At 39.7% G+C, this 26,356-nt stretch overlaps 1 protein-coding gene across 2 annotated transcripts; it reads left to right on the top strand.

Annotated features, from left to right (window-relative positions):
* Positions 1 to 275: 275 nt before the first annotated feature.
* LOC115798564 (uncharacterized) lies at positions 276 to 17,952 on the top strand. Of its 2 annotated transcripts, XM_030755448.1 has the most exons (7): positions 276 to 501; positions 940 to 1,064; positions 3,231 to 3,331; positions 3,568 to 3,716; positions 4,521 to 4,749; positions 5,750 to 5,970; positions 16,513 to 17,952. In XM_030755448.1, the coding sequence occupies exons 2-7, from the start codon at positions 946 to 948 to the stop codon at positions 16,678 to 16,680; spliced, it is 987 nt and encodes a 328-aa protein (XP_030611308.1). In that variant the 5' UTR covers positions 276 to 501; positions 940 to 945; the 3' UTR covers positions 16,681 to 17,952. The 2 variants fall into 2 exon arrangements, with proteins under 2 accessions (XP_030611308.1, XP_030611309.1); XM_030755449.1 differs by lacking the exon at positions 276 to 501 and having other exon boundaries at positions 935 to 1,064; positions 3,208 to 3,331.
* The last annotated feature ends 8,404 nt before the right edge of the window (positions 17,953 to 26,356 follow it).

The following is a 26,356-nucleotide window of genomic DNA, read 5'->3' as shown; positions in this document are numbered from 1 at the left end:
TCTAATTCGTTTTTTCTATATCTATATCTTTCTTTCAAGAGAGGTTACTTTTCATATTGCAGTATATATCCTCTAAATATACCTATATGTGTTTAAATTTACTCGCACATATCAGTGTATGGCGTGTACGTGTACAGACTTTGTGTTTCCACAGTAGTGTTATGTCAGTTTTGGTCCTCCATATATAGCAGGAAAACAACAAGAATGATTCCCTGAATGCAACACGCAAACACTGCGAGTCATGGCTGAGTGACGTCACTCTTCCATGGGGGAAATCTGATGCGGCAGGTTTTGCGCGTGGTCTGTTGTTTACTTCTTCCAGGAACGGTGAAGCGCAGCCGGAGAGGAGGGGGTCGGCAAATTGTGAAACAGCTTTCCTGGATAGAGTTACCGTGGGGGGGTGAGAAGACGCGCAGGTCGACGTTAACGCCGGAAAAATGTCGAACTCAATTCCCTGATGTTTCCATCTTCAGAGGCTCTAAACAGCGCGGTACCTGAACAGTACGTATGTTTGGTTTCAGCATGCCGCCTTGCTCGCGCTCTTTGTTCTCCTCACTGGGGTCATTAAAGTTCAAGCGTCCGTGAATCGTCAACAAAGCTGCTAAACTCAATGTAGCTGTGAGAACGCTGTTAAGTGCAAACAATGCAAATGCTGGATTGATGAAAAGGGTGAACTTGTTTTGCTAAAAGTTTGATTTAGTTGGGAAAAAAAAAAAGATAAACTGAATACGCTTGATTTGGCCAAATGTGTACACAGATATGCTGGATTTTACGAAAAACGCCATGTTTAATGAGAGTTCAACATTTCGACTGTTCTCCAGTTTATAAGTAATGGAAAATCAAACATCTCTTATATGGACAAGTTATTTGCGTTTCCTTGCAGTAACCGCCTCGTCAATTGCAATATGTTCCTTTATTCTCACTTTATTTATAATGAAGACGAGAATGCTGCAGCTTGGAAGTCTGCTGACCCAGCTTCATGTCACCTCCAAAGCTCCAGAAAGTGCCCGTGACCAAAGCCCAAAGCAGACACCGACAGTACCTGACTTTTTAAGAAGCGTTACGTAAGTATTAAAATAAACTTAAAGCGGCAGTAAATTTATTTTTACAATAACAGTGTGACATGTAAAGTCACCCCCAGAAGAATGATTGCCCTAAACAGGGGCATGATTTACTAGAGGAAAGTCCTGCTTTTGTTGTTGTTGTTGTTGTTTTTGTTTGTTTGTTTGTTTTTTTAAAGCATCATATTTAAGGTGTAGCACCTGTGCTCCAATGAGCAGTAGAAGAAACTACTCTCAGACTAGGTCTTCCTCCCAAAAGTAAGGATGGCAAATGGATGGATACTTATCTAGTGCTTTTCTACTCTATTGGAGCATTCAAAACACTTTCTTACCACGAGTCACATTCACCCAAACATTCACACGCTGATGGATACATTGGAAGTAGTTCGGAGTATCTTGGGATAATCTAAGGATAATAATAATAATGCCTTAGACTTGTATAAGGTACTCAAAGAAACTTTACAATTCCATGCACTATTCATTTGTACCTCAATCATAGTTGTTGGTGGTAAGCTATTAAGGTAGCCACAGGTGCCCTTGGGCAGTCTGACAGAAGCGTGGCTGCCAGTTCGCGTCTACAGCCCCTCCGATCACCACCAAACACATTCACACTTAGGCAATGTGGGTTAAGTGTCTTGCCCAGGGACACAATGACAGCATGCACTCAGATGGGGACTCGAACCAGCAACCCTCCAGTTGCGAGGTGAGCACCTGCCCACTGCAGCATGCAGGAGATGAGTTCATACCACCAACCTGATTGGTAGACAACCCGCTTTACCTCTTGAGCTACAGCCATTCGCAAGAATTTCAGTACTTACTTATTTTGTATGGCAACTGTGTGTACAGAATGTATGGAATATGAGTGTTGTGTTGATAAAACAATAAAATAAAACAAAATGCAGAATTATTCCTTCACTTGAAATTAAAATGGCACAAGTAGAAAAAGTTACCTATTCAATGACTCCAGCCCTCCTTCTGTGCCTAAACCAACTAGCTATCATTCCTCACAAGTTATGCAGTGACAGCCCCATAAACACAACCCAGACAGCAGCGATGTACCATGGGCCACAACTTCATAGACTTCCTGTAGAGTCTTTCAAAGTAAAAGCCATCTGCAGCTTCACACGATTGATTCACCCCAATTATTGAGGTCTTTTACCTGGGTTAACAAATGGACATACACTGCTAAATTTTTAGTCCTGGTATAGGTCATGTGCAGTGCACTCCACACTATCCAGACATTACGTGAAAATCGTTCAGTGGATTTCTCTTAAATTTGGCAGAAACATTCATTGAGGGGGTCAGAGAGGAAAAGTTAAGCTTGGTGTTCTGATTGAATATGAGGCCCTCCCAAAAAGGGTAAAAATAGGACATATTCACACATTTTGCTTAATTGTAGATTAACGTTACAGTAACTTCTATTCTAAGTCCCCATAATTATTGGTGATAGTAATACCTTGAATATGTAGTTTGATTGGGCTTGAATTACTCTGAGGGTATCCCTGGCTCCCCTGAATGTGCCAAAACTACCAAATTTTCACACATTTTTCTTAATAACATAAAAGCTTTTTGTTTGGAGGGGTTATTTTTATGTTACTGCTCATCGATTAGGAGTAATATAAACCCTAAAAATTCATAACAGGGAAAACATCTACATGCAGGGAGAAAGGAACTGCATTTCAAAAACAAAACAGGAAAAAAAAAAGCCATTATCAACTTCATCACTTTTTATTGTGTAAAATATTGTACAATTTCATGATGGGGCAAATCAAATTTTTAATGGATTACAGTGGGGGTTTTTTTTTTTTTTTCTTAACTTGGATTGCGTTATCGCTTACAAGGATCTGTGCCTGTAATTACTGTTCCCCTGCCCACCATTGATATCAATCCTTTGCCTCTGCTCTTAACTCTGCAGTTCTCAGATCTCCTTAGCACTGCCCTGTTCTTGTTCATGGTCTACAACCTACGATCCTATACCTGCTGTGCGCAACCGGTCATAGCACTCAACAGCATAATAGTGGACATGGAGTAGCTTAAGACGATATAATATTGACTTTATTGGGGAGTTGGTGAAGCTTAAAGGCGAATGAATATCGGTAAAGGCAACCTGATAATTAATCACTTTTTTGCTTCCACTGCACCTAAGTGGAATATTTACTTCCTCTTTAGGAAACTCACCGGGATGAGAAAGGAAGATGTTTACTGTAATCTGCGTGTCTCCGACCAGTTTCAGACAGCCAGGGATGACATCAATCTTGTTATCCTCACAGGTGGGTATGTGCTATATAAGAACATGAGATAATATGCCAGAAAAACATTGATATAGTGATATAAGATTCAGCCTCACGGTTACCAAATGAGGCTACTTACACTGATGTGAACAATTCTTCTAATCGTCTGTTTTGTTGCATGCTGCAAATTACCTTTAGGAAAGGGTTCATTTTCATCACAAGTGGTGTAAGACTAGTAATGGAAGGATTAACATTTTCTTAATCTCCTTACTAAGGTCATGGGATCTTCTGCATAGATGTTAAACCCTGGAGAGGCACAGTGTCTGCTCACAACCAAAACTGGCATGTGCAAGTGAAAGAAGAGGACCAGAACTTTACCAATACCTGCATTGAGCAGATGGAAGATCCACTCAAAGCTATCATGGTAAAAAAAAAAAATTAGTCTGAAATGTTGCAGTGGCCTCATGAAAGCCTAAATGTCAAACTGTCTGGCACACTTGAGTCCAAGGTCCAACCAATTGTCCAATACACTGTTTTCATCCAAACTGTGGCTGGGTTAAGAGATTCTGAGTCACTATAACAATTTATATGGAAATTTCAAACACAGGAGAAGTGCTTCCTAAACTTCCCAAGTGGCCACTCTTCATCTGAAAGGCCATAATTGCATTCATGGTTTGAGGAGGGGGGTTGGGAATGAAAGCAGGCAGGTGCCTAAACACAGCTGTCACCTTATGTGCCTGGGTCTGTTAGGAGTCATTCATTTCCATTTCTATAGATGCTCAAATTGGACTTGAAGCTAGACAGAGCGGTCCAATTGCAAACACACACAGCAATGTTGAAACATGTTCTGCTTGAATTGGATCTATTAGCTTCATTAATCTACACAAAACACGACAAATTTGAGGTTACATCATTTCTCTAAATGGGTCCTCTTTGAAATTCAAAAGTAGACCCCTACATTGTGTGTGTTTCAGGTCATTGTAACAGGAATGTTGAAACATCCTGTGAATGATCATAATAATCAGTTGGTCTTTAAATGGGATAATTAGTGAACAGTTTGCTACATTATACAAATGACATATATGTGTTGGATGAAACAAACCATTCTTTCACAAAAAAAGTCCAAACTTCTAAAAAGGTTTCAAACTGCATACAAATAATTAGATTCTAAAAAAGAAAGTAAATAAAAGTGGTTGTTAAATACCCCCTTACTGTCTGTCTCCTTTAGACTAAGACAGCTAACTTGTGCAGCCATTTGAAGAGGAGCGGAGTGTCTGTTCGCCAAAGTCTCTTCTTCCCCAGAGTCATCTTCCTTTCTCCAGAATGCGAGCTGGATAAGGAGCTGAGGAAGAAGAGGGAGCTGGTCTCCCACAGCCAAATAGATGACTTTCTCGGATCTTTCAAAGAGGGCTATGTCGCCTGGATATCAGATGCGCTGACTCCCTCGTGGATCTCTGGTGAATATGCAGAAAAACTTCACTCAGTCTTCTAATATACTGCAAAAGTCAAATGAACTTAGCACAAAAAGTAAGGAAATTTGTGTTTGGTTGAATATTTGTTTGTTGTAATAGTGCTTCTTGGTAATAAAATCTTATACCATTGGAAAACCTGTTTATTTCCCCTTAAATGGTGCTGCATTTGTAAGGAAAATGCATTTGTGGGTTGAGCAGCAGAGTTGAGTATGTTGATTGTGTCCATGAAAAACTTGCCAGATCTTCTCTGCCAATGCTAAACAACTTATTCTGCTATTGACTCTTGTTTTGAGCTTCTGGTACCCCAGGTGCTGACAGTCAGGTTTGTCATCACTGGGGGCAGTTTCAGTGCAGGGAGATAACGAGATGAGATTCTGCAGTCAGTGGCAATCCCCAGTCTCTTCAGTCTGGGACCAAAATCCATCCTCCAAGATGACAATGGTCGCCCCCATAGAGGGGGTTTTTTATCAGAGACTACCTCCAGAATTTGGGAGTAGAAAGGATGGAATGGCCTGCCTGAAGTCCTGACCTTAACTACATTGAACTCTTGTGGGATCAGCTTGGGCATGCTGTTCATGCCAGAGTGACCAACACAGCCACATTGGACGACTTGTGGTAAATGCTGGTTGAAGAATGGGGATGCCATCCCACAGCAGTGTGTGACCAGCATGTGGACAGAGGATTGGCTGACTTTATCAACTTTGCTTGATATTTTCTTAACAATATACACTTGTGGTCAGACGTTTACATACACTCGTTATGCACATGAATGTTATGGTAAATTTGGGCTTTGAATGCTATATAATCATTCCACCCTGGAAAAAGAACAAAGAAATCATTACAAGCCCAAAATTACCAGGACATCATGCCCATGATGAGTGTATGTAAACGTCTGACCACAACTGTAACGAAGTCTAGCGATAAATGTGATCAAATGTAGAAGGGCTCTTAAAAGCTAGTTCAACTTGTGTTTTTTGTCCTGCAGGTCATCTGTCGTATAGGCAGATGGAGTCAGTGCGGGAGGTCCTGAGGAGGGTGGGAACGTGGGATCTGCTGCAGCTGCACTGTGGCGAGCAGCTGAGAGGTGATTTCCAGAGCTGCCCGTATGTTGCGCTCAACCGCCAGGAGACGGACACCCTCGAGTTTTCCAGAGTCAAGACCCTTACTGCTGACTCATTTTGGGCCCTGCTGGGACACGCTCCTCAGGTCAGTCCACTGCTCTGGTTCTCATGAGCCCATCAGAAACATAAATACCATTTGTAACTTGGGACTGGACGCTGTGTCGGTGTCTCCAAATGATAATGTGAAGCATTATGCCCAACTAGAACCAGCAGGTGGCAGTAGCACTTTATGACTGCCTCAATTATCCCATGTTGTTCTGGTAACTGGAAAAACACATGTTGGATCTGTGCTGAAGATCCCCAAAACATGACACCAATTTTAGTTATTTGAATACAAATAGGGTCATTTCTATTTAAGAGCCTGATAAAATTACTGTATTAAGACCAGATTATCAGTTTAGCAATTTTGATAGACATAAGTCTAAGTGAGCACAGTGTTCAGCATTTAGACATAAAGCAATTTGAGTTGTAGTGATAAATTTTCCAAATAAATCCTTAATTTACTAAATGAAAATAGCTGAATTTGGCTCTTTTTTAAACCAGTTTGACAACTTACACTTTAATATGCCCTCTCAGATAATTTAAATGGACACTCTGGATGTTAAGATCTGCCTTAACTCTTAATTTTGCTTTACTGAGGGGATTTATTCTGCGTAAGTTCATGGTACTCATTAGCTTACTTTATTACATTGAAAACAGCTTCACAGTCTGAAAAGTATCATTCGAGCTGATTGAAATTCAGTTTATGTTTTGGGCTAATAAACAGATTTGATTCACATTACTTAACTGTCGCCTCTCCAGATGGGATTGGTAAATCTTTACGGTCAAAAGAACGGTGAATAAAAAGCGTAGGGTTTATGTAGAAGTTGAATTCCACTGATCTACAGAATATTAGATTTACAGAAAAATGGCTGTTTCATATCAATTTTGCCTAAAAGCATTCTCACACTTTTAATTATTTTTACTTGGCAGTGGTTCCTCATTGCTGCTTGTCAGTTAACTAAATGTTACCTCTTTAAAGACCAGTGAGTGTGAGCCTGTTCAGCATCCATTACAGATTCACACCCACCCTCAGCACCCAAACACTCTGCCTGGGCTGGCCGTGCAAGCCTGATCAGGCTTTAGTTTGCCCCCCCACCACACAACACCCCAGACTGTATGTACACCCCCCCCCCCCCCCCCCCCAGCCTCCAGCTGCTGTGTATTTGATACATGACCCAGCAGTCATTAGACAGTCTCCAGTGGGCTCTTTTCTAGCCCAAGGGGACACACACCATGACAACAAAATATATTATTTTCAAAGAAATATTTGTAAATGGAGGTACAGCGAGGCATCCCCGTATTAAAAAAAAAAAAAAAAAAAAAAGTAAATTGGAGAATAGATGGTTAATATGCTTTTGTGATGGTTGTTTTATTTTGCTGATCAGGTTATAGGTATTTTGATGCAGTAACCATCAGGGGAAATAGATTCTGGCTCTGAATTTGGACTTTAAACATCTGAAAGTTTTGCTGTTTTTAATTCACTGTGTCACCTACTTGGTCTTTCAGAAAAAAAAAAATTGTTCTTAGCTCGTGTGCGGCAGCTGCCAGGGGAAGCTCGGGGAGGCAGAAAAGAAACCTGATAGCTGGCCCCATTTTCCGAGCCCACAAATAATGCATGCTTTTGATTTTTATTTGCTTTTTAAGTTGTAAACACAGGCTCGAAGATCTCTGACGCGACCTACAGTTTCTCTCGGGCAGCTGTTTGGTTGCATGAAGTGGCACCAGATGCATTCAGAAACCTGCCGTGGAGGCAGTAGGTGTGTTTTCTGTGAGCACAGGCAATTACTCTGCAGAGAATGGGATGTCTACATGCACCAAAGTGGAGAATGATTGAGTGGAGTGGCTGTAATTTATTAATTATGGTCTATATTCTTAGACCACGGTTCTGGCTTCATTCAATTTGTATGGATTGAGGGGTAATTACGGTGTGTGTGTGTGTGTGTGTGTGTGTGTGTGTGTGTGTGTGTGTGTGTGTGTGTGTGTGTGTGTGTGTGTGTTAAGGAGAGAGAAGGAGCTGAAGATCTATTCATGTCATAATTTGAAGTGCAGGTTACTTGTGATATTCATCTTCATATTGTCCCCTCTTCTAATAAGGCCAGTTCATATAATGCAGTTTATTCAAGAAGAGTCCCCGATTTAAAAAAAAAAAAAAAAAAGTTTCTGACTTGCAGTCAGCCTCTACAGAGTATCTATTAATTGCATAGCTGTGAAGTAACAATTAAGTTCCTTTGACCGTAACTTGACTACACAGCCCTGCCAGCTGATTAATAGAGGCAAAGCCAGAAGGCGAAAAGCTGCAAATTCACAGACAACATCTCAGCTAACAGAATGGTACAAATAATCAGATCTCGGTTGCCGGAGATACATCTTGTCTCTCTGACAAGCTACAGATTCCACACAAATGTAGCTTGTTAATTTAACTCCAGCATGACATTCCTCTCCATTTGGCCATCTCCCAGGCTGCACGCGTCACAGGCCTGTAATGGACAGCTGGTGCACTTGGTGCTTAGCACAGAAAAGGCAGAGAGGGGAGACATCAACTGCTTTGTGTGATAATGAATGGAGGCACACAAAAGGCCAGGAGCAGTCCATTTACAAAGCCTGCAAATTCTGCTGTCTAAATAGATAATATTGGCAGCCACTGTGTCTTTTCAGTTTCTTTTTTTGTAGTGAAAAAACAGCATTAATCCCTTTGAGGTAAATGCATGTCTTCCCCATTTCTCTTACTTGTAATATTTATGATAATTATTTGCACCAAAGGCCATATTCTATGTGTTCTGTATGAGCATGAGTATTTCTCCACTTACAAAAGGATGTTTTTGACCAAAATTAAACAAAGCATACTTTAAAGCTGTGTCACTGAATGAACAGTGAATCTGAAGTTAGTACCTAAATTGTACTTTATGTTCATCATATACCTACCGAGCCTGCTGGGACGCAATGTGTAGGATGATTTCTCCACTGCAGAAAAGTTTTAAAGAAAAGTTTTCAGATGAATTTTCCAGAAAGAAATATTAGTTGCATGGCATTTTCCAACAGAAATGAAAATTACATGGACTCTACCACGATGTTCAGATTTCTGTAATTGGAGGATCGCTCTCAAAAGGAAACTGGAATTGGAAATAATTCACACCAAAGAGTGTGTAGGAAGCTACGGAGGAAAAATAACCATGCAATTACGCATGAGAAGAGTGCTGCAGAATCACAAGTGTCTGTAATGAACTAGTGAAGACACCGGCACTTACACAGTGGAAGGCAGTGATAAAAGCTGCCTTGTAATAGCATGTGATTAAACTTGGTAAAAATCTATTTTTTTCCACTCGAGCACTAAGCCACAGTGAAGAGTCCCATGGAGAGATTCTGCATCTGTTAGTTTGAAGATGACTCAATGTGTTTCCTCCAAATTCATCACCCAGCATGCAGTACCAGTCATTTTAGAGGGCTCTTCAAGTGCTCTTTTGTTAATTTAGTTAAACATGAAACGCTAGAGTTCATGTTTTACACATTCCTACTTAACACAGGTGGAGTTTGAGTTTCACTAAATTTGAATACATGTTTAAGATAAAGCTCCAAGCCATTATTATTCATTAGCAAATAATTTCTGTGAATGTGGAATGAGCTGGGGGTTTTGCAGGGCACAGTGGGTAATAATATCTGCTGTACTCATAGAGATTATATGCATGCATGTATAGAATACTGCTAATTTGTATACTGGGTGCAAAAGAAAAAGACGGTGCACACATCAATAGGGTTTTTCCAATATGGTTATATTAACATGATTTCTTAAAAATATTCTGCAAATATTAATATATCATTTAATGCAGCGAACTGTATTTCATCATGATGCTTCACTCAGTTCAAACGTCCAACTGTTCAGCTGTGTAAAATGTTCACTCATTTATTTTTCTTATCTAATAAAACTACTTTTGATTTGAAACCAAAAAGAAATACGCTGAAATGTACAGCATAAATGATTAGATGATTGAAATTTTGTCTCTTTTTTTTTTTTTGCAAGACAGTTGAAAGGTATTTTTTTTCATCTTTTCTGCAGTTTTATAGATAAAACAGCAAAAAAAAAAATGAAAATAATCATTAATTATATCCCTTACTCTATGATTCTATAATGAGCGCTGAAAGGCAAAAACCAATATTGAATTGTTGCACAGTCCTTTGTAATAGAACATTTATTAAGACCGTGTAGGCTCCATTGATATTTCTTTTTCCATTTAATGATTCTGTGACGTTATCTAACTTAGCATTAAATACCGATTTTAGTATTTAACAGAAACTTTTCTTTGGTCAGTGGCCACCATGTTAATTTTATCTCTGTAAGCTCAGTTATTTGTTTTATGGATTCAGGATATTACAGTGATCCCCACAGCATAGGTTCTAAGATATGATCAATAGGGATTCATGAATAATGAAGAGGCCGAGGGGAGCAGAGGCACTTAATTACAGCTTCAAAAGCCATTCTCGTTAATTGAGGAGAATAAAGGTGGTGAAGTGGATTGAACGGCAAAAATTAGAATTTTTTTTTTTTTTTTTGTAATGTTACTTTTTTATTATTATTATAGCAAGACTCTACCTGAAAGCCACCTTTTTTTTCAAATGGATACATTTCTCTCTTTTTATATTTAGTTTCTTTTTGTTCCCAGTCTTTGACCACTTGTGAGTACACTGTCATTCTTTTAATGTAAATGCTAATATGCCGCATATCCAGACAGTGCATGACTACTGTGCACTGCAGATACAGTATATAATTGACAGCCCTGCCATCTGTTACAGTTATGTGAAATTATGGATAAACTAGTTAACAGACACTTTGGCCCATTGTCTGTTGTTTTGATAATCACCCTTAATAACAGACGGCATCAATATGGTCTTTAAACCTGATTTGGGAGTTAATGGAGTCAGATGGGGGCAGTCAGTGTATGCTCCGGGGGTAATGCTGTTAGAGATGTTCGTAAAGAGCAAATTAAATCAGTCATAGATTGTGCCCTCTCAAGTCAGCCAGACAACCAGACCTATTGAGGAGAAAAAGGAGGGGATTCATATTTTAACCTCTCGCAGAAAATGCACTTATGTGGATGGAAATACAGTCAGAGTTGGGTGACTGCATGTAAATGGTTATTGCCCAGTCTAATGGCTTCCTGTTAGCTGAGGCAGGTTGGAAGGGGAGGCATATCTGTTCGAAACTTAACCGGGCACTTTTTTTTTTTTTTTTTTGTGGCCTCGGATGAACACAGTTATTAACGTGGATGGAAATGTCACCACCCCTATCTTAATGGATGGGAATGGGAATCACATAGAGAAACTCATGACATGATTCTGTCACAATATGTTGCACACCATAACACTGGTATCACAATACAGCCATCCTACAATACGTCATCCTGTAACTGGAAAAGAAAAAAATAAGCACAAGACAGGAATTAAATAATTAAATGCCTAAATGTCGTCGATATTCAGTTTCATTTCAGTGAGTTTCTTCTTCACTGCACCATCACCACCACCACTACTAACGCTGGTTATTTAAATTGCTGGTTTAATGCGTTTAGAGTGCCCACATGTTTTAATAAGTATTGGCACTAGTGTAATGATAATTGTATTGCAAGAGGAAGCATGAAGATGTATTGCCTTATAGATGTTTTTTTTTTCTCAGTCTTGTTAACAGAAGAGCATCATTTGGAGCACATCTTCATAATAGTGATTGCTTTTCATATATAAAGTACCATGACGTCCCAAAGGTGGTGGAACAGGAAGGTGGATTGAGCTCTGGTGACTGTGGAGGCAATTTGAGTACAGTGAACTCATTTTCATGATCAAGAAATTAGTTTGAGATGATTTGAGCTTTTTCACATGGTGCTGTATCCTACTGGAATCAGCCATCAGAAGATGGGTACACTGTGGGCATAAAGGGGGGCATGGTCAGCAACAATACTCAGGTAGGCAGTGGCATTTTCTCAGTTGGTACTAAGGGACCAAAGTGTGCCAAAAAAAAAATTTCCCCCACAGCATTACACCGCCACCTCCAGCATGATTCATAGATGCAAGGCAGGATGGATCTTTGCTTTCATGTTATTTATGCCAAATTTTGACACTACCACTCAAATGTTGCAGGAGAAATCAGAACAGGCAACATTTTTACAATCTTCTGAGCCTGTGTGAATTGTAGCCTCAGTTTCGTGTTCTTAGCTGACAGGAGTGGCACCTGGTGTGGTGTTCTGCTGCTGTAGCCCATTGGCCTCAAGGTTTGATGTGTTGTGCATTCAGAGATGCTCTCCTGTGTACCTTGGCTGTAATGAGTGGTTATTTGACATACCGTTTCCTTCCTATCAGCTCGAAGCAGTCTGGCCATTTCCTGATGCTCGGTTTGAACTTCCACGGGCCATGTTGACCAGGTCTACATTCCTAATTGCATTGCTACCATGTGACTGGCTCATTAGATATTTGTGTTAACAAGTAGTTTAACAGGTGTACCTAACTAAATGGGTGGTGAGTGTATTGTGAAAATCAAGAAAACAAGTAGATTATGCCTTTTGGGCATAGATTTGGTTAATAGAAATTTTACATTTGACAGCAATTTTGATTGCATCCAAGTAAAATCAGCAGTTCTGTATCATCAAAAATTTACCTAAAAAAATTATCATGAAAAAACAAAATTTATGAGATATTGTAGTGTAATAAAGCTAATTTATTTTATTGAACCTTTTTCATTAAAAAAAAAAAATTACTTTTGGCTAATTGTTACTGACTCAAATTGTGTTTTGTGTTTTAATGGAAAATCATCAAGCTCATACCTTGAGTTGAATCAAATTACTGCTACTACAGTCACGCACTCAACAGATTAATATATTCATCGAATGAGCCAAAACCACACAGTGCTTACCTAATTGCCTTGCAAACCATTTTTGGTCCAATTCCATGACATTTGGCCCATCGACAAAGAGGTTTGGTGCGCCAAAGGTGTTTTACTCAGTGTTCCCCCCCATCTGTGTCTAGTGAGACACGATGTGGAACAAAGAGCCCGTCGTCTGAAGCTGGTGTGGCTTTACGCTCACTCAGAGTTCACCTGAAACACTGCACCATGGCTCCAGGTAACGGCCCCTGCTGACTGATACACCGCTGGGATTCTTTGACTTTATCAGGGGAAGAATCTGAACTTTGTGAATGGCAATACATGCAGGTGGTGACACGTCCCTACCCAATTACACAGTTCCTTGCATTCATCAGACCTTAATGACCAATGAATACATTTATTGATATCATTGATTCCTGTTTGTTTTATTAGCAGAGGTAATTTAGGATGGCTGAACTGTCTTAAAAATATATATATATTGGCTCTGAATCTGTGCCATAGAAGATCCAGGCAGATAGGAGATGAGGAAACCAGTGGAGATTGCTATCAGCAATTTGAGGTTAAAAGGTGAACAGTGAACCAGACGTAGGATTTATGACTAGTAGCAGACGGTAAATAAGAAGAAGGAGTTTGTCTTGTTGAAATGTGAGGAGTGATGTCATTCACATGGCTCCTGCGACACTGAAAGTGAGAGGGAGATCAGGGGAGACACAGTTAGGTGAGCTCTCAGTCCTTTGTGTGACACCCAGCCTTAGCCCCAAGGGTCTTGTTCTTTCCATGGAGTGCTACACATGCACCATTTAGGCCTGCTGGTGCTTGAAATAGAAATGTTCTCATGCAGTTGTGGACAAATCACAGAAAAATCTGATACATTATTTTATTAACTACTAATCTGTTAAATTTGGCTTGTTGGAGATTGTGTTGCTGCTACATTTCATCTTAAGTGTCAGATGGAAATTGCGCTTTAAAATTACTTTTTTTTTTTTTATCAGCAGCTACTTTACATTTTGTTCTTCTACTGTAAGTCAGATACAGTATCATCTTTACTCTTGAACACTTGCCTCAAGTGGGTGAGAGGGTAACATGCACTGACAGTTCCTGTACCTGGCATACTGTCTGTGCTCAGCAACATCTGGCAGGCAGCTTGTCTAGACCACACAGAACTTCCCTCATTGACTTTATGCCAGAGATGCCACATCATCCTCCTTCCTGCATAGGGGCAAAACAAAAAAAAAAAAAAACATAAATAAAATCCTGCAGTTCTGCTCTGTAGCTTACCTTCTTGGTAACCATTGTTTTGCAGATGATGCCACTGAAATAGATGATAATGAATTTTAATGGCTGTAAATTAAATTTTACACAATTCATCTCTACACAAACATTCTCAGACAGGATTTACGTATTCTCCAAAGCAACCACGGGCAGCAAATTAGCATGATTGTTACTGTAAATATGTTTCTTAATGTAATTTGGAGGATTGTTCTGCAGGATGTTTTATAACTTCCCTGCTTCTGTATTGCGTCTGCCTCTTGTGCACTACAAGGATGGAAGTATTCAACTTTGACTCCATTAAATTAGTTAATTGCTGATTACAAACTATTATGCTGTGCTGTGATTTGTTAGAATAATTCCTTTCTGATGTCTTTGTCTTGGTTTGTATGCCACTCTGCCACCAGCTGTCATTAAGCTATTTTTTCATGCATCCCAAATTAATAGACACTCACTCACTCTGAAGTGTTGGATGCTATTGTAATAGAAGCCATGTGGCTTTCAGCCAAGGCTGCAATATAAGACACAATTGTTTAGCTTTTTTTCATCTTTATCCCTGTTTTAATGCACACTAATAAGTAAGTAAATGCTGGAAAGATGTGTGTCTGAAATCGCAGTGGCCTTTGTTGTAGATAATTAGGTTAGCAGCAAGAGTGTGCAGGTGTTGAGGGTGTGCTGTGTGCTCATGTTGTGTTATCGACTTGCTCATATTCGTAGGCTGTCAGGGGTGTCGCACTTTCCATCAGCCCCAAAGCTCACCAACCTCTTCACTATTAAAATGATCACTTTCAATAGCAGACAAAGGAAAGAGGGAGCATATCTAGTGCAGGGTATTTTCCCCACCTCTAATGCTTATCTGCCTTTTGATGTCGGCGTAATAAAAGGCCTATTGGGCTTTCACAATGACCTGCAAAATGGACAAGGGCCGATATACTGGGCTCTGACTGTCGCTACCATTAACTAAAAGGCCCAGACATTATGGAGAGCCGGGGATGAAAGTACATGGAAAAAAAAATAATAATTGAAAAATTGCCTAATGCTAAAGTGAAAGAAAATGGAACTGTGAAAAGGCACTGTAATATTCTGTTATCCCCGGTAAATGCAGCCAAACAAGAGATGCAGCAAGGCATTCTTTTTGAAATGGATGTGGTTCAATTACCTGCATGTCTAAATCTAGTTAAGGCTTCCATTGTCGGGCTCGAAACATAACAGGCAGTTTTTGTAGTGTTAAAGCGTATTATGCCCTACAACCCACATAGAATCAAGAGAGGTATGACTCCATTCAAGATGTGGAGGGAATTAAAATTCACAGTGAGACCAAGGTTAATTTATTATTTATTCTGTTTCAGGCTACCGTTTGGATCACTGTTCTAACAGAGTTCGAGCTCAATATTTGAACGAGCTTAAGAAGAACGTTTCTAAATGTTTCGTAAGGGGAACTGACAAATTAGCATCCAATAGAAGCAGAAACTAGTTTGGTTTACTGTGTAATACATTTGACCAAATAAACATATATATATACAGTACATTCGATCTAGAATGGGCCACATGGATAAGCATAATATAGATAACCAAAACTGGCAAATATTTTAATAGTTTTACTTTTTTATCTGATGGCCAAAAATTGGAGAACATTGTCATGGCCTATGTGAAACTGTAGTGATGCCTTTTAAATTTCTATATTATTTGACTTATTATAAACTGGCTCCATAGTGTATTGGGTTACTCATTCGGTTGGTAAGTAAAGGGTCGCTTTTTCGATTCCAGCTGGCGATACAAATCCTCTTTGGGGTTGTGGGACCCGGCATAACAAGTCAACAAAGGAGCAGCTGAAAGTAGCTTTGTTTGACACGTTATAATAGAACATTTAATGGTTATTTATGGAAAAACTGCAGATTTTCCAGTTACGAAAATCAGTAGTTGATGTATTAATTTAGTAATTTGCAGGTGTGATGCATCTACATTAATAACAGGGTACATTGGGTCAAAAAAAAAAAAAAAACATTTTCAGACTGTTTTCTTTGATAAATATGTAACAGTGTCTTGTACTTCACTTTCACAGAGAGCTGCAGAGACACCAGTTGCAAAACCGCATTCAAAAACCCATTCAGTACATTAATAGCTAAAAATCCAGCACTGGAGCTGGATTAAACTGATGGAAATGAAATTAACCTGGAAGTGACTTCATGATCTGGCTGTATACAAATTGATGCAGTCATCGTGTGGATTGATAAACCAAATCTTTCTTTTAACAAGGCAGAATCAGTTCATTCTGGTTCTTCAGCCTTCAGCCCCACCAACTAAGCAGCAGCTGAGGACAAATGTGAAAGTCTCCTGAAATATAATTAGGGGTCATGAACCCAGCAAATATCTTAAGAAAACCGCATGAAGATAGGAGAAACAACAAATTCTCATTTCCTAATATTTCTATTTATATCTCTCTTTTCTACCTCGCAGGTAACAGTTAAAATGTATAAGCGTGGATCTAACAGCTGGCTGGGGAAATCCCTGAATGCCACCACCACCATCCCCTCCAATACATTTGTGATCTTCAGGATCAGTGGCGAAGAAACCGATGCTAAAATCCCAGCAAACACCATTCACAGCATCACACTCAGCATATGACCATGTGTGTGAGATAATACAAAGAGGATCGCCATCACAACATGGCACTGAGGAAGAATAAAAAATGGTTATTTGTGTGTAACATTTTTATTTTAGATTTTTTCTTTTTTAACTGAGTGCCTTTTACCATGTAGCATTTGTATTGTGCAGTGTTGTAGGAATTGCAGGTGTCTTTATGTGAGCATGTATTTGAGGGGGAGTCCCATTTGCCAATTTTCCTGATTCTCCTTAGTGGCAATATTATGTTAATGAAGATGGTTTCAGACAATTAGCATGATTAGCTTTCTCTTGTTTTGAATTTCTAGGGCTGGCCCACACTTTACACTAGCCATTAATTAATCATTATGCAAGCTGATTGTGTCACATCGATTCAGGACTGAAGTGTTTAATGTGTTAATTGTGGCGGTTAAAAACTGGTGGCCTCTGGCACATCGAGGGCTGAGCATGTAACTGCCTCCGTGGGTTTAATGGGAAGTTATTTACGGTCTGTTTAGACAGTGGAACTGTAAGGTGCTTTATTAATATGCTCCACCGCACAGAGGAGATGATAACTATTCAAGAGCACACAGGCGCAGCCACCAGCACCATTCATAACCGTGTCTGAGTCACTTTCCATCAGTTGCCCAGGCTTACACAGCTGCGCTAACAGCTAGCAATTGCATTTACTGGGCCTGGCAGTGGTCAAAATGAAGTTATTTCCAACAGGATATCAGTGCCTTTAGCTAACAGCTCTCTCTGTTGATGGTATCTTTCTGTATGGCATGTCTACCTGAAACATCATTACACTGTACTCAAGCTACACACTTTTTCAAATGTCTGTTTACTGGGTTACTTTAGTGGTACAACCATCACTTTGTTGTTTACATTGGTTGCTGCACATTTTTAAGATTGTTTTTTTGCGGTTTGAGTCAACATTGCTTGAGATTATAGGTGTGTTCATGAATGTATTGTCTTTACATATTTAAACCTACAATAGTCCTCAGGAACTGTTTTCTCCACAGCACTTGACAAAACAATATTGGCAGTATCAGATGGTCTGCTATGGGAAGGACTTAAAGGGAATTACTGTGTGGATATCTGATCAGTGGTGGGTGCATGCATGTTTTACTGTAATTTCATTATACATTGAACCATGCTTCCCAGTTGATTGATTCAAGCATGTTTGTTTTATTCATTGGTGTGTGGGGTTTTTTTTAATTTTTTTTTTTTTAGCTTCTTAAGTGTTTTTTAAAAGGTTTGTACCATGTGTTGTAATAAAGAGATTTGATTATTGAATGTTTCAATTAATGATATATACCATTTTTGGATTAAGGTGGCTTCTACCATCTCAGTTCTTTTATTTTGAGTTTTATTTATATAGTACCATTATATTAAAGTCATCTCAGGATACACCAGGATAACAAAAGAATGGTTCAGGATCGGCTTATCCAGCCCTTTCTCTAAGCTTCATCAGACTCAGTTTTTATTAGTTATTAAATTGCAGCATTTTGGTTAATATGGAGCTGTTTTGGTGCCCAAACAATTGGGACATTGTCAATCATCCAGAAGTAACAAATGCATATCTGCCTACTGGCAGATATATCAGCCACTATTTCAGTTGTGCAGGTCAGCTACCAATTGGAAAGGTGAGACACAGCTGGGTGCCACTCATGTTAGCTAAGAACAGGAACTGAGGCTAAAATTCCCATGGACTCACCAAAACTGGACAATAGAAGACTGGAAAAATGTTGCCTGGCCTGATGAGTCTTGATTTGTTCTGTGACATTTGACTGGTAGGGTCAGAATTGGGCATAAATAACATGAAAGCATGGATCCATGCTGCCTTGTCAGTGGGTCAGGCTTCTGGCGGTGATGGTGATGGTGTGGGGATATTTTCTTTGCACCCTTTGGACTCCTTAATACCAACTGAGCAATGTTTAAACACCGCAACCTACCTGAGTATTGTTGCTGACCATGTCTGCCCCTTTATGACCACAATGTACCCATCTCCTGATGGCCACTCCCAGTAGGATAATATGCTGTGTCACAAAGCTCATTGTCCTCAAATGGCCTCCACAGTCACTAAATCTCAGCCCAATAGAAAACTTCAGTGATGCAAGTGATTTGCATCGTGGCTGTATGATGTGATCACGTCAACATGGACCAGACACTCTAAGAAATGTTTCCAGCACATTGTTGAATCTATGCCACAGTGAATTAAGACAGTTCTGAAGACAAAAGGGGATCGAACCTGGTACTGGTAAGGTGTGACCAATGAAGAGTCTGGTGAGTGTAGGTTCAAGAAGGCAGTCTTCAAGACTTATTCTGTTTTGACAATGGAAGTTTTTTGTTTTCTGTCCTAAATACTGATACTTCAGTTATGTCTGAATTCAGACCTCTTGAGTGTGACTAATTTGCTTCATCTGGACTCAAACATACTCTAGCTGGGTGGGATCTGCATAGCAATTAAAATTTATGCAGTGTTTTCCAAAAACATTGTTTAAGGTACACATTTATAAGCTGAAAAGTTTTTGGCCCTCATAAAACCCTGTGTAATCCATGTCTGTGTGTGTAAGGGTCATTATTTACATACACAAAGAAGTCTGCATGTAAGTGTGTTTTCTTTAGTGCAGATATGTTCCAGTGTCTGTATAAAATTGCATGAAAAATGGATTTGAAAGGCAGGATTAAGATAGCAAGACGATTTTAAAGATGAGTCGGTCATCTGAGGCTATTAGAAGATTATTGGCAACTTTCACCAGTGTTTTTTCTGTGCTTGATGGACTCCTGACATAAATAATTTGAAACAGTTTTTCACAGATTTCAGAAATAAAGGTGAGGTTTGCTGAAGGACTTAGATCAAATGTAAGCTTTTTTGGGGGGTAGATGTTTTCTTACACTTAATATTGTGCCCGATTGCTTCCCTAAAGCTATAAGGTATTTGTAATAGTGAACCTCATATACAAAGTCATTTGTCACTACTGGGCCAAAAGGTTTCTTCAAAGCCTTATTAAGGAGATGGAGGGCATCCATCAGCAGCTTACCCTGCTCTTTGAAAGCATGCAGCATGTCTCCAGCACAGTAAAAGACTGGAGATTAGGAATGGATGGCTGGCCACAGGGACAAAGAAAACACTGTTGGACAGCGCTGTGGTGGCTGGGAGGGGAGGCTGAGCGGAAATGGACATGGAGATCAGACCAGAACATAGTGTGACAATGTAACAAGGTAAACTGATCCAGGCTGCAATTCCTCTAAAAAAAAAAACGGAATCAATGAGGGTTCTGTTAAAATGGAAATCCTCCAGGATATCGAGTTTAGGTGAATCTGTGGGAGAATATAATCAGTCGTAAATTTACTTATTTAGCTGTACAAACACATCAAGTCCCTTACAGGTAAGTGTTTTGAACATCTCTAAGGTGCATGTTACTGAACCAGAGCATTCAGGAATTGAACCTACCCTTTGAACCCACAGGTGTCCAACTTTGACCTCTAATCATTCAACATGGTCCCAAGGGTGGCCAGGTCAGGTAGCTTGTCTGAACTGTTGCAACTTGGACATGAAGGACTAATCTCTCACAAATGAAAATGAACGGGCCACTGTCTCTTGTGTGGCTACACCACAGTAACTGTATTCACATACATCAGTCAGTACTTGAGGACGTAACTGTTTTTCTTCTCCAAAATGTTTGCTGCACTCCCTTTCACCTGCACTTTCCCACTACAATGTCAGCACTGCACAAATCCAACAAACAGTTTGACCCCATTATGTGAGCGGCACATCTTCTGTGATGTTGCTGCTTCAGCTCGACTAGCTCAAAGGTTCTGATCAGGCCCAGGTCAATGCACTCTTTTTAACTCTAATATTTTCTGAGATGCAAGCCTGTTTCATCTGTAAAGGGCCCTAGAGATGAAATTGTGTTGTACTCAGAGCCTAACCCTACGTGATAACCCTGTGGTTTACTGTAAGTGGGGAAATGGGTAGGAATAACTCCTGGCTCCGATTGTGCCCTAACATAAACACTCTGAACATCAAAATGCCTGAAATTGCCAGTGAATTTGTATTCAGCAGTTAACAACTCTAGACTTCACTCTGCATCCCTTATCTACCTGTAATTACAGCAGCTATTTTGGCCTCAATTCCGACACTTTTATGTATCCCGAACTGAACAAAAAAACTTACACAATCGCTGAAGCCAAAACAGGTCAGGTCACTCAAATTTTAAAAACGGTGTTTTTCTTGCTTAAATCTGTTATCTATCAGCCTTGGATACTTTCATCTTCACCCCAGTGTAAAGGGGAAATATATATTATTTCTTTCTGCTCACAGCACTACAGTATTAAAAAATATCTACTGATGTGCAGCAAGTATAATGTTAATCATGTTTAAAATTTTATTAAAATAAGAATGCAACTGTGTTAGTTTTTTTAAGTTTTAGTAGGAAGAAAACAAAATGACATTTTTGAATGTATCTTGAATGGGATTTGAATGCCTGTTTGAAAAAGAATGGTGGCACAGTGGTTCAGTAGTTAGCACTGTCACCTCACTTCCAGGAAGGTCCTGGGTTTGAATCTGCCAGCCGGCTGTGGCCTTTCTGTGAGGAGACTGCATGTTCTCCCTGTGCCTGTGTGGGTCCAAAGACATGTCCAAAGACATGCTTGTTGGATGGTGATTTTTAAATTGTCTGTAAGTGTGAATGTGAGTGCGAATGGTTGACTTCATCTATGTGTTAGCTCTGTGACAGCATAGTGGCCCGTCCAGAGTCGCCTCAAGGTACTTCATATTGTAAGGCAAAGACCCTGCGATATTGAGAAGAAACCCCAACAATCAGATGACCACCCATGAGCAAACACTTGGTAACAGTGAGAAGGAAAAACTCCCTTTCAACAGGAAGAAACCTCTGGCAAAACCAGGCTCAGGGAGGAAAAACCATCCCCCATGACCAGTTTGGGGTTTCCAGTTGCTATAATGTAGGCTTTATTTTTTGGCACCAACAGCTGTACCAAACATTATGGCAATGCATCTGATAGACTAAAAAGCTTACATCCATCCATAGAACCACACCACAAGTGCAGCTAAAAATCAATAGATACACATTTTACCCTCCGGTGAACATATTTCACTATTTATACTAAAGAAGTAATGAGGTCAGGGCTTCTGAAGGTGTGTAAAAATGATTTAAGTGAATAAGGAGCAAAACTCTGCCACCCAAAACTAAAAAAGAAACAATCCAAAGAGGTAAATCAGTCATGAATCATTGATTGAACTGACAACTCAGAGATGTGGGTGACAAGAGGGTTGAAAAAGGCTTACAAGCAAAAAAGGTTCTAAGCCTCTGCTATACAACATTATTATAGCTCTTTAAAGTATTGTGATGTAATTTTATTGCATGTGTGAATAGTACATTAAATGCTTAAAATACTCACGTATAACACAGAAATCATGAAGACATCAAAAGAACGTGAGCTGGGAAGTAATGCTGGAAAATGCCAGCAAACCTGAATAGTAGATATTCGCCTGAGAACTTTCTTAGCATCTGTATTTTTATAAAACTGATGTATGAGAGGGTTAAGAGTGCTTAAGAGAATAATGTACTGGTGTAACACAGCGAAAAATCTTTGAATGCATTTTACAACAGCATAAAGTGTAATTGTGGTGAAAATACAACTGCAAGCTACATTTTACAGGCTTTTATACAACTACTACAATGTGATGATGAAAGGAGACAAGCCGCCCCTCTAATGCCCACCAACCCCTATTCTGTTGCCACTACTTTGCTGAACAGCAATAAAGCTTTCAGAGTGTGAAAGCAGCAGGACTCGTAAGAGATTAAATATTTTCCCGCCTCTTGCGGATGTTTGAAATTAAGTATCATTGAAATTCTATTAAATGTTCAATTAAATGTTTGGTTTTTAGCACATTTCAGCATCCAAAAAAAAAAAAAAAAAAGAGAGAAAGATTCAAACAGCTGCATATTTACGAATCAATAAATAAATGGACACGCAGGGAAGAAGAGACAGGAGGTTGCAGAAATTAGACGGTTTTGAAAGAAATTTCGAAAGCACCACACTTGTACAAACCTACGGGACAACAAAAGACATACAGGAGTGAATAAAATAAAGCTTCCTTGCCAATTACTGCTGCGAACGTGACCACGGTGGGGCTTTTTGTGCTTCACACAAGCAGTCTTTTCTCCCCTTATCCCCGGCTATTGAGAGGGATACATTAGCCTGGTAGGATGGATGTGGTGGAGAGGAGCAGAGCAGAGAGTTCGCAGTCATACAGCTCACTTCACGCCTGGTATTACAGACCGCTCTTATGATTTCACTCACAGTGCTCACACACGATGTGATTTTTTAAAAAAATTTTTTTACCAAGTCATTTTCTGCTTCCTAAGACTTGCACACAAATCTGCTCACTGTGATCTTTTATCTTAAACATTCAGGTATTAAAAAGGTTTCTAGTCTTCAGTGTTTATTCAGATTTGAAGTTATTCTGCTTCATTAAAACATGGACATTTAACTGCTGCTGCAAAACTAACCAAGCAAACCACTTCAACACTGATATTACATTTTATTTTATTTTTTTTTTAGTCACAATCATGCCTCTGGACCACCTCAGCGCTTTATTATTTATGGCAATTCCAGCTGGCTCTTCAGGGTCACAGTAGTGTGTGAGTAAATGCTGGGTTAATGCTGCGGACAACGGCATCCATCATGCAGTTTCATTAGCACTGTCCTCTGACCTGTTCCACATAATGTTGTGAAATGTGTCAGGTGCCAGATTATGGGGAGGCATGACGATCAATATATAAATAAGAGAGAGATGTGTGCGATGCTGCTGGCCCGGCTGCAGAATAAACCTCCATCCAGTTTTCTGCCGCCTGTCACAAATCTGAAAAACAAATGCACTTGCCCACGGCAAGAGCCATCAATAATAATATAATGTGTGGACAATGATGAATTAGAGCCAGACTTCTCAGCGCGTTGCTGTTCTACACACAGAAACGTCACTGGATGAATGAGCTCTGTATTCGCATTAGTTTGTTTAATCTGCATTTGAGTCGATGGGACAGCATACTGTTTCACTTCACCGAATTCAGAAAAGTTTATAATGTCCAATAATCAAAAGCTGTTTATGAAAGCACCTACTTTTTGTCTCATTGATTCGACACCATAATGCACCGCAATCACTAAACACTCAGACAAAATGCACTTAGAAAATGACAAATGTATTTTATATTCAATAGCATAGAATCCCCCCCTGCTTAGGTAACAGGTTGGAGTTTAAACACAGGGGCAATCAAATGTATTTCCACATAACAGTTATTGATGAATTCTTATAATGGGTTGTTGCCATTTGTTGGACATTCTTCTCTGACATCTAGCATCAACAACGCACTTCCAAATGCTTGGTTTGAACTTCAGTGGGCCGACATCAATAAGGCATTTTCACCCAGAGAACTGCTGCTCACTGGGTGTTTTCTCTCTTTCAGACCATTCTTTGTAAACCCTAGAGATGGTTTTGTGGGGAAATCCCAGTAGATCAGCAGTTTCTAAAATACTCAGACCAGGTCTACATGCTTAAATATATGATGTTGTTGCCATGGGACTGGCTGATTAGGTTTTTTTTAGTTAATGAGCAGTTGAACAGGTGTACCTAACAAAGTGATGGGTCATTATAGTATTATACTCTATTTAGCACCAGTACTCTAGTCAACCTATATAAACATCCATAGGTTCTTGTATGAACTATTTGATGTTACTGAATACAGAGAACGCTAATACCACAAAACAGCTCCAAGCAGCTTCATTTAAGCAGCTATGTTACTCTAGACTCATGAGATCGTCATGGCCCACAACGACAATAGCTTTGGTATACATATTCCTGTGAACAGTGTCTTGACCCAAATGTCACAGGGCAAATACAACACAAAAGTAATAATAATGACAAGGGTCTTCATTTTCTTATAATGCAGGATTTTGGTAAATAAATGAGAAGCAAATATAGACTGTGAAAAGGAAATGGGGCATATTACTCTGCTGTCTGAAAATGAAGGCCGCTGGAGAAGTGGCTCTTCCTTCCACCCACTGTGACCTGTGTCTTGTAAGTATTTAACCTCAAGCTGTGCTGTATATGAACAAATGGTATGCCTAAGTTTAGTTATGCCTTTTTCTGTGTGACACCAACACTTAACTGTCTGATAATGGCTGTCTTGTAATTGGTGTTCTTCGGGGGATTTTGCCAATAACCTCTAATAAAGCAGGTTGAAATGGATACAAGGAGTAAGTTAAATCTTGGCCACACTCACCCAGAGGCACAGAGGAAACGTGAGCCTCGAAGATTTGGTGCATTAGTTCTGCTAAGCTAACCGTGAATGCTAATTGCAGGAAGGACAAACTGTAACCCTTGCCCTGTGGCCATGAACCCATTAAACAGCACAGAGAGTTCATAGATATGGAGAGTGTACAAAGGAGCTGGCCTGAAAAGGCCTGCAATCTGATTTCAGTTTAAATGGGGGATACCTACTTACTGTTTTTCAAAGGCTCCCCTGGGATGTGCCCTCCCTGTATTTAAAGAAAGACTGCTTGTCACTCCAAAACTGACCGCAAATCATCAGTACAATGCAACAGGTTCTGTGTTTTCAAGTGGAGTCTGTTGTGTGATATAGAGAACTTGGGTGTCTCTCTCTCTCTATAGGACGCAGATGAGTTATGTGTAACTGCTTGTGGTTTCACCTCCTGGAGGGTAACAACCCAGTCATAGTAACATATGACACCCTGTACATTCAAAGGGTGTCCTTCTTCATCAGTAAAAATAAAGCATTGGCTATATGTCATTGAAGCACCTTTAATAATTCTGATTTAACTCAGAGGTACAGTGCCATGAAAAAGTATTTGCCCTCTTTCCTGATTTCTTAGGTTTTTTTTTTTTTTTTTTGCATATTTCTCATACTTAGATGTTTCAGATCACCAACAAATTTTATTATTAGACAAAGATAACCCGAGTAAATACAAAATGCAGTTTTTAAATGAAGATTTCATTTTTTTTCAAGGGGGAAAAGCTATTCAAACCTACCTGGCCCTGTGTGAAAAAGTAAAGTAATATGATGTTAGTCCAAGTAAAGCAGTTGGTGTCTTCCAAAATCTGACACCATCGCTATTTTCCTTAGACCACAGTTTGCCAGCTCTGAATTGCCCTCAAACCTTATCAGAGGGAACCAGCTCAGAGCATAACCACCGTATGGTGGTCAGCAGTACACTGGAGTTACATATGATTAGTGTTCTGTGTGGAAGTCAGTCAGTGACCTAATGACCTGGACATGTTCGACACAGCCCGAGATATCCCAACGTACTTTGTGGGCTGAGACAAGTATGTTTAAAAAAATAATAAATAAAGACTTTGGGGGAAATATTCTGTGGACTGACAAGACAAAAGCTGAACATTTTGGGAAGTTTAGGTCCTGTTGCAACCAGCATAAAACTAACAGAATTTCATTAAAAAAGAAAAAAAACAGCATTATGCTAACAGTCAAACACGGTGGTGGTAGTGTAATGGTCTGTGGCTGCTTTGCTGCTTCAGGACCGGGATGACTTGGCGTAATTGATGGAACCATGAATTCTGCTCTCCACCAGAAACTCCTGAAGGAGAATGTCTGGCTATCAGTTTGTGCCCCGAAGCTCAAGAGCACTCGGGTTA

The sequence above is a fragment of the Archocentrus centrarchus genome, chromosome 19 (genome assembly GCF_007364275.1).
Source record: "Archocentrus centrarchus isolate MPI-CPG fArcCen1 chromosome 19, fArcCen1, whole genome shotgun sequence".
NCBI classification, from domain to species: Eukaryota; Metazoa; Chordata; class Actinopteri; order Cichliformes; family Cichlidae; genus Archocentrus; species Archocentrus centrarchus.
The sequence above is the reverse complement of the archived record's forward strand: the minus strand, read 5'-3'. Positions and strand labels throughout refer to the sequence as shown.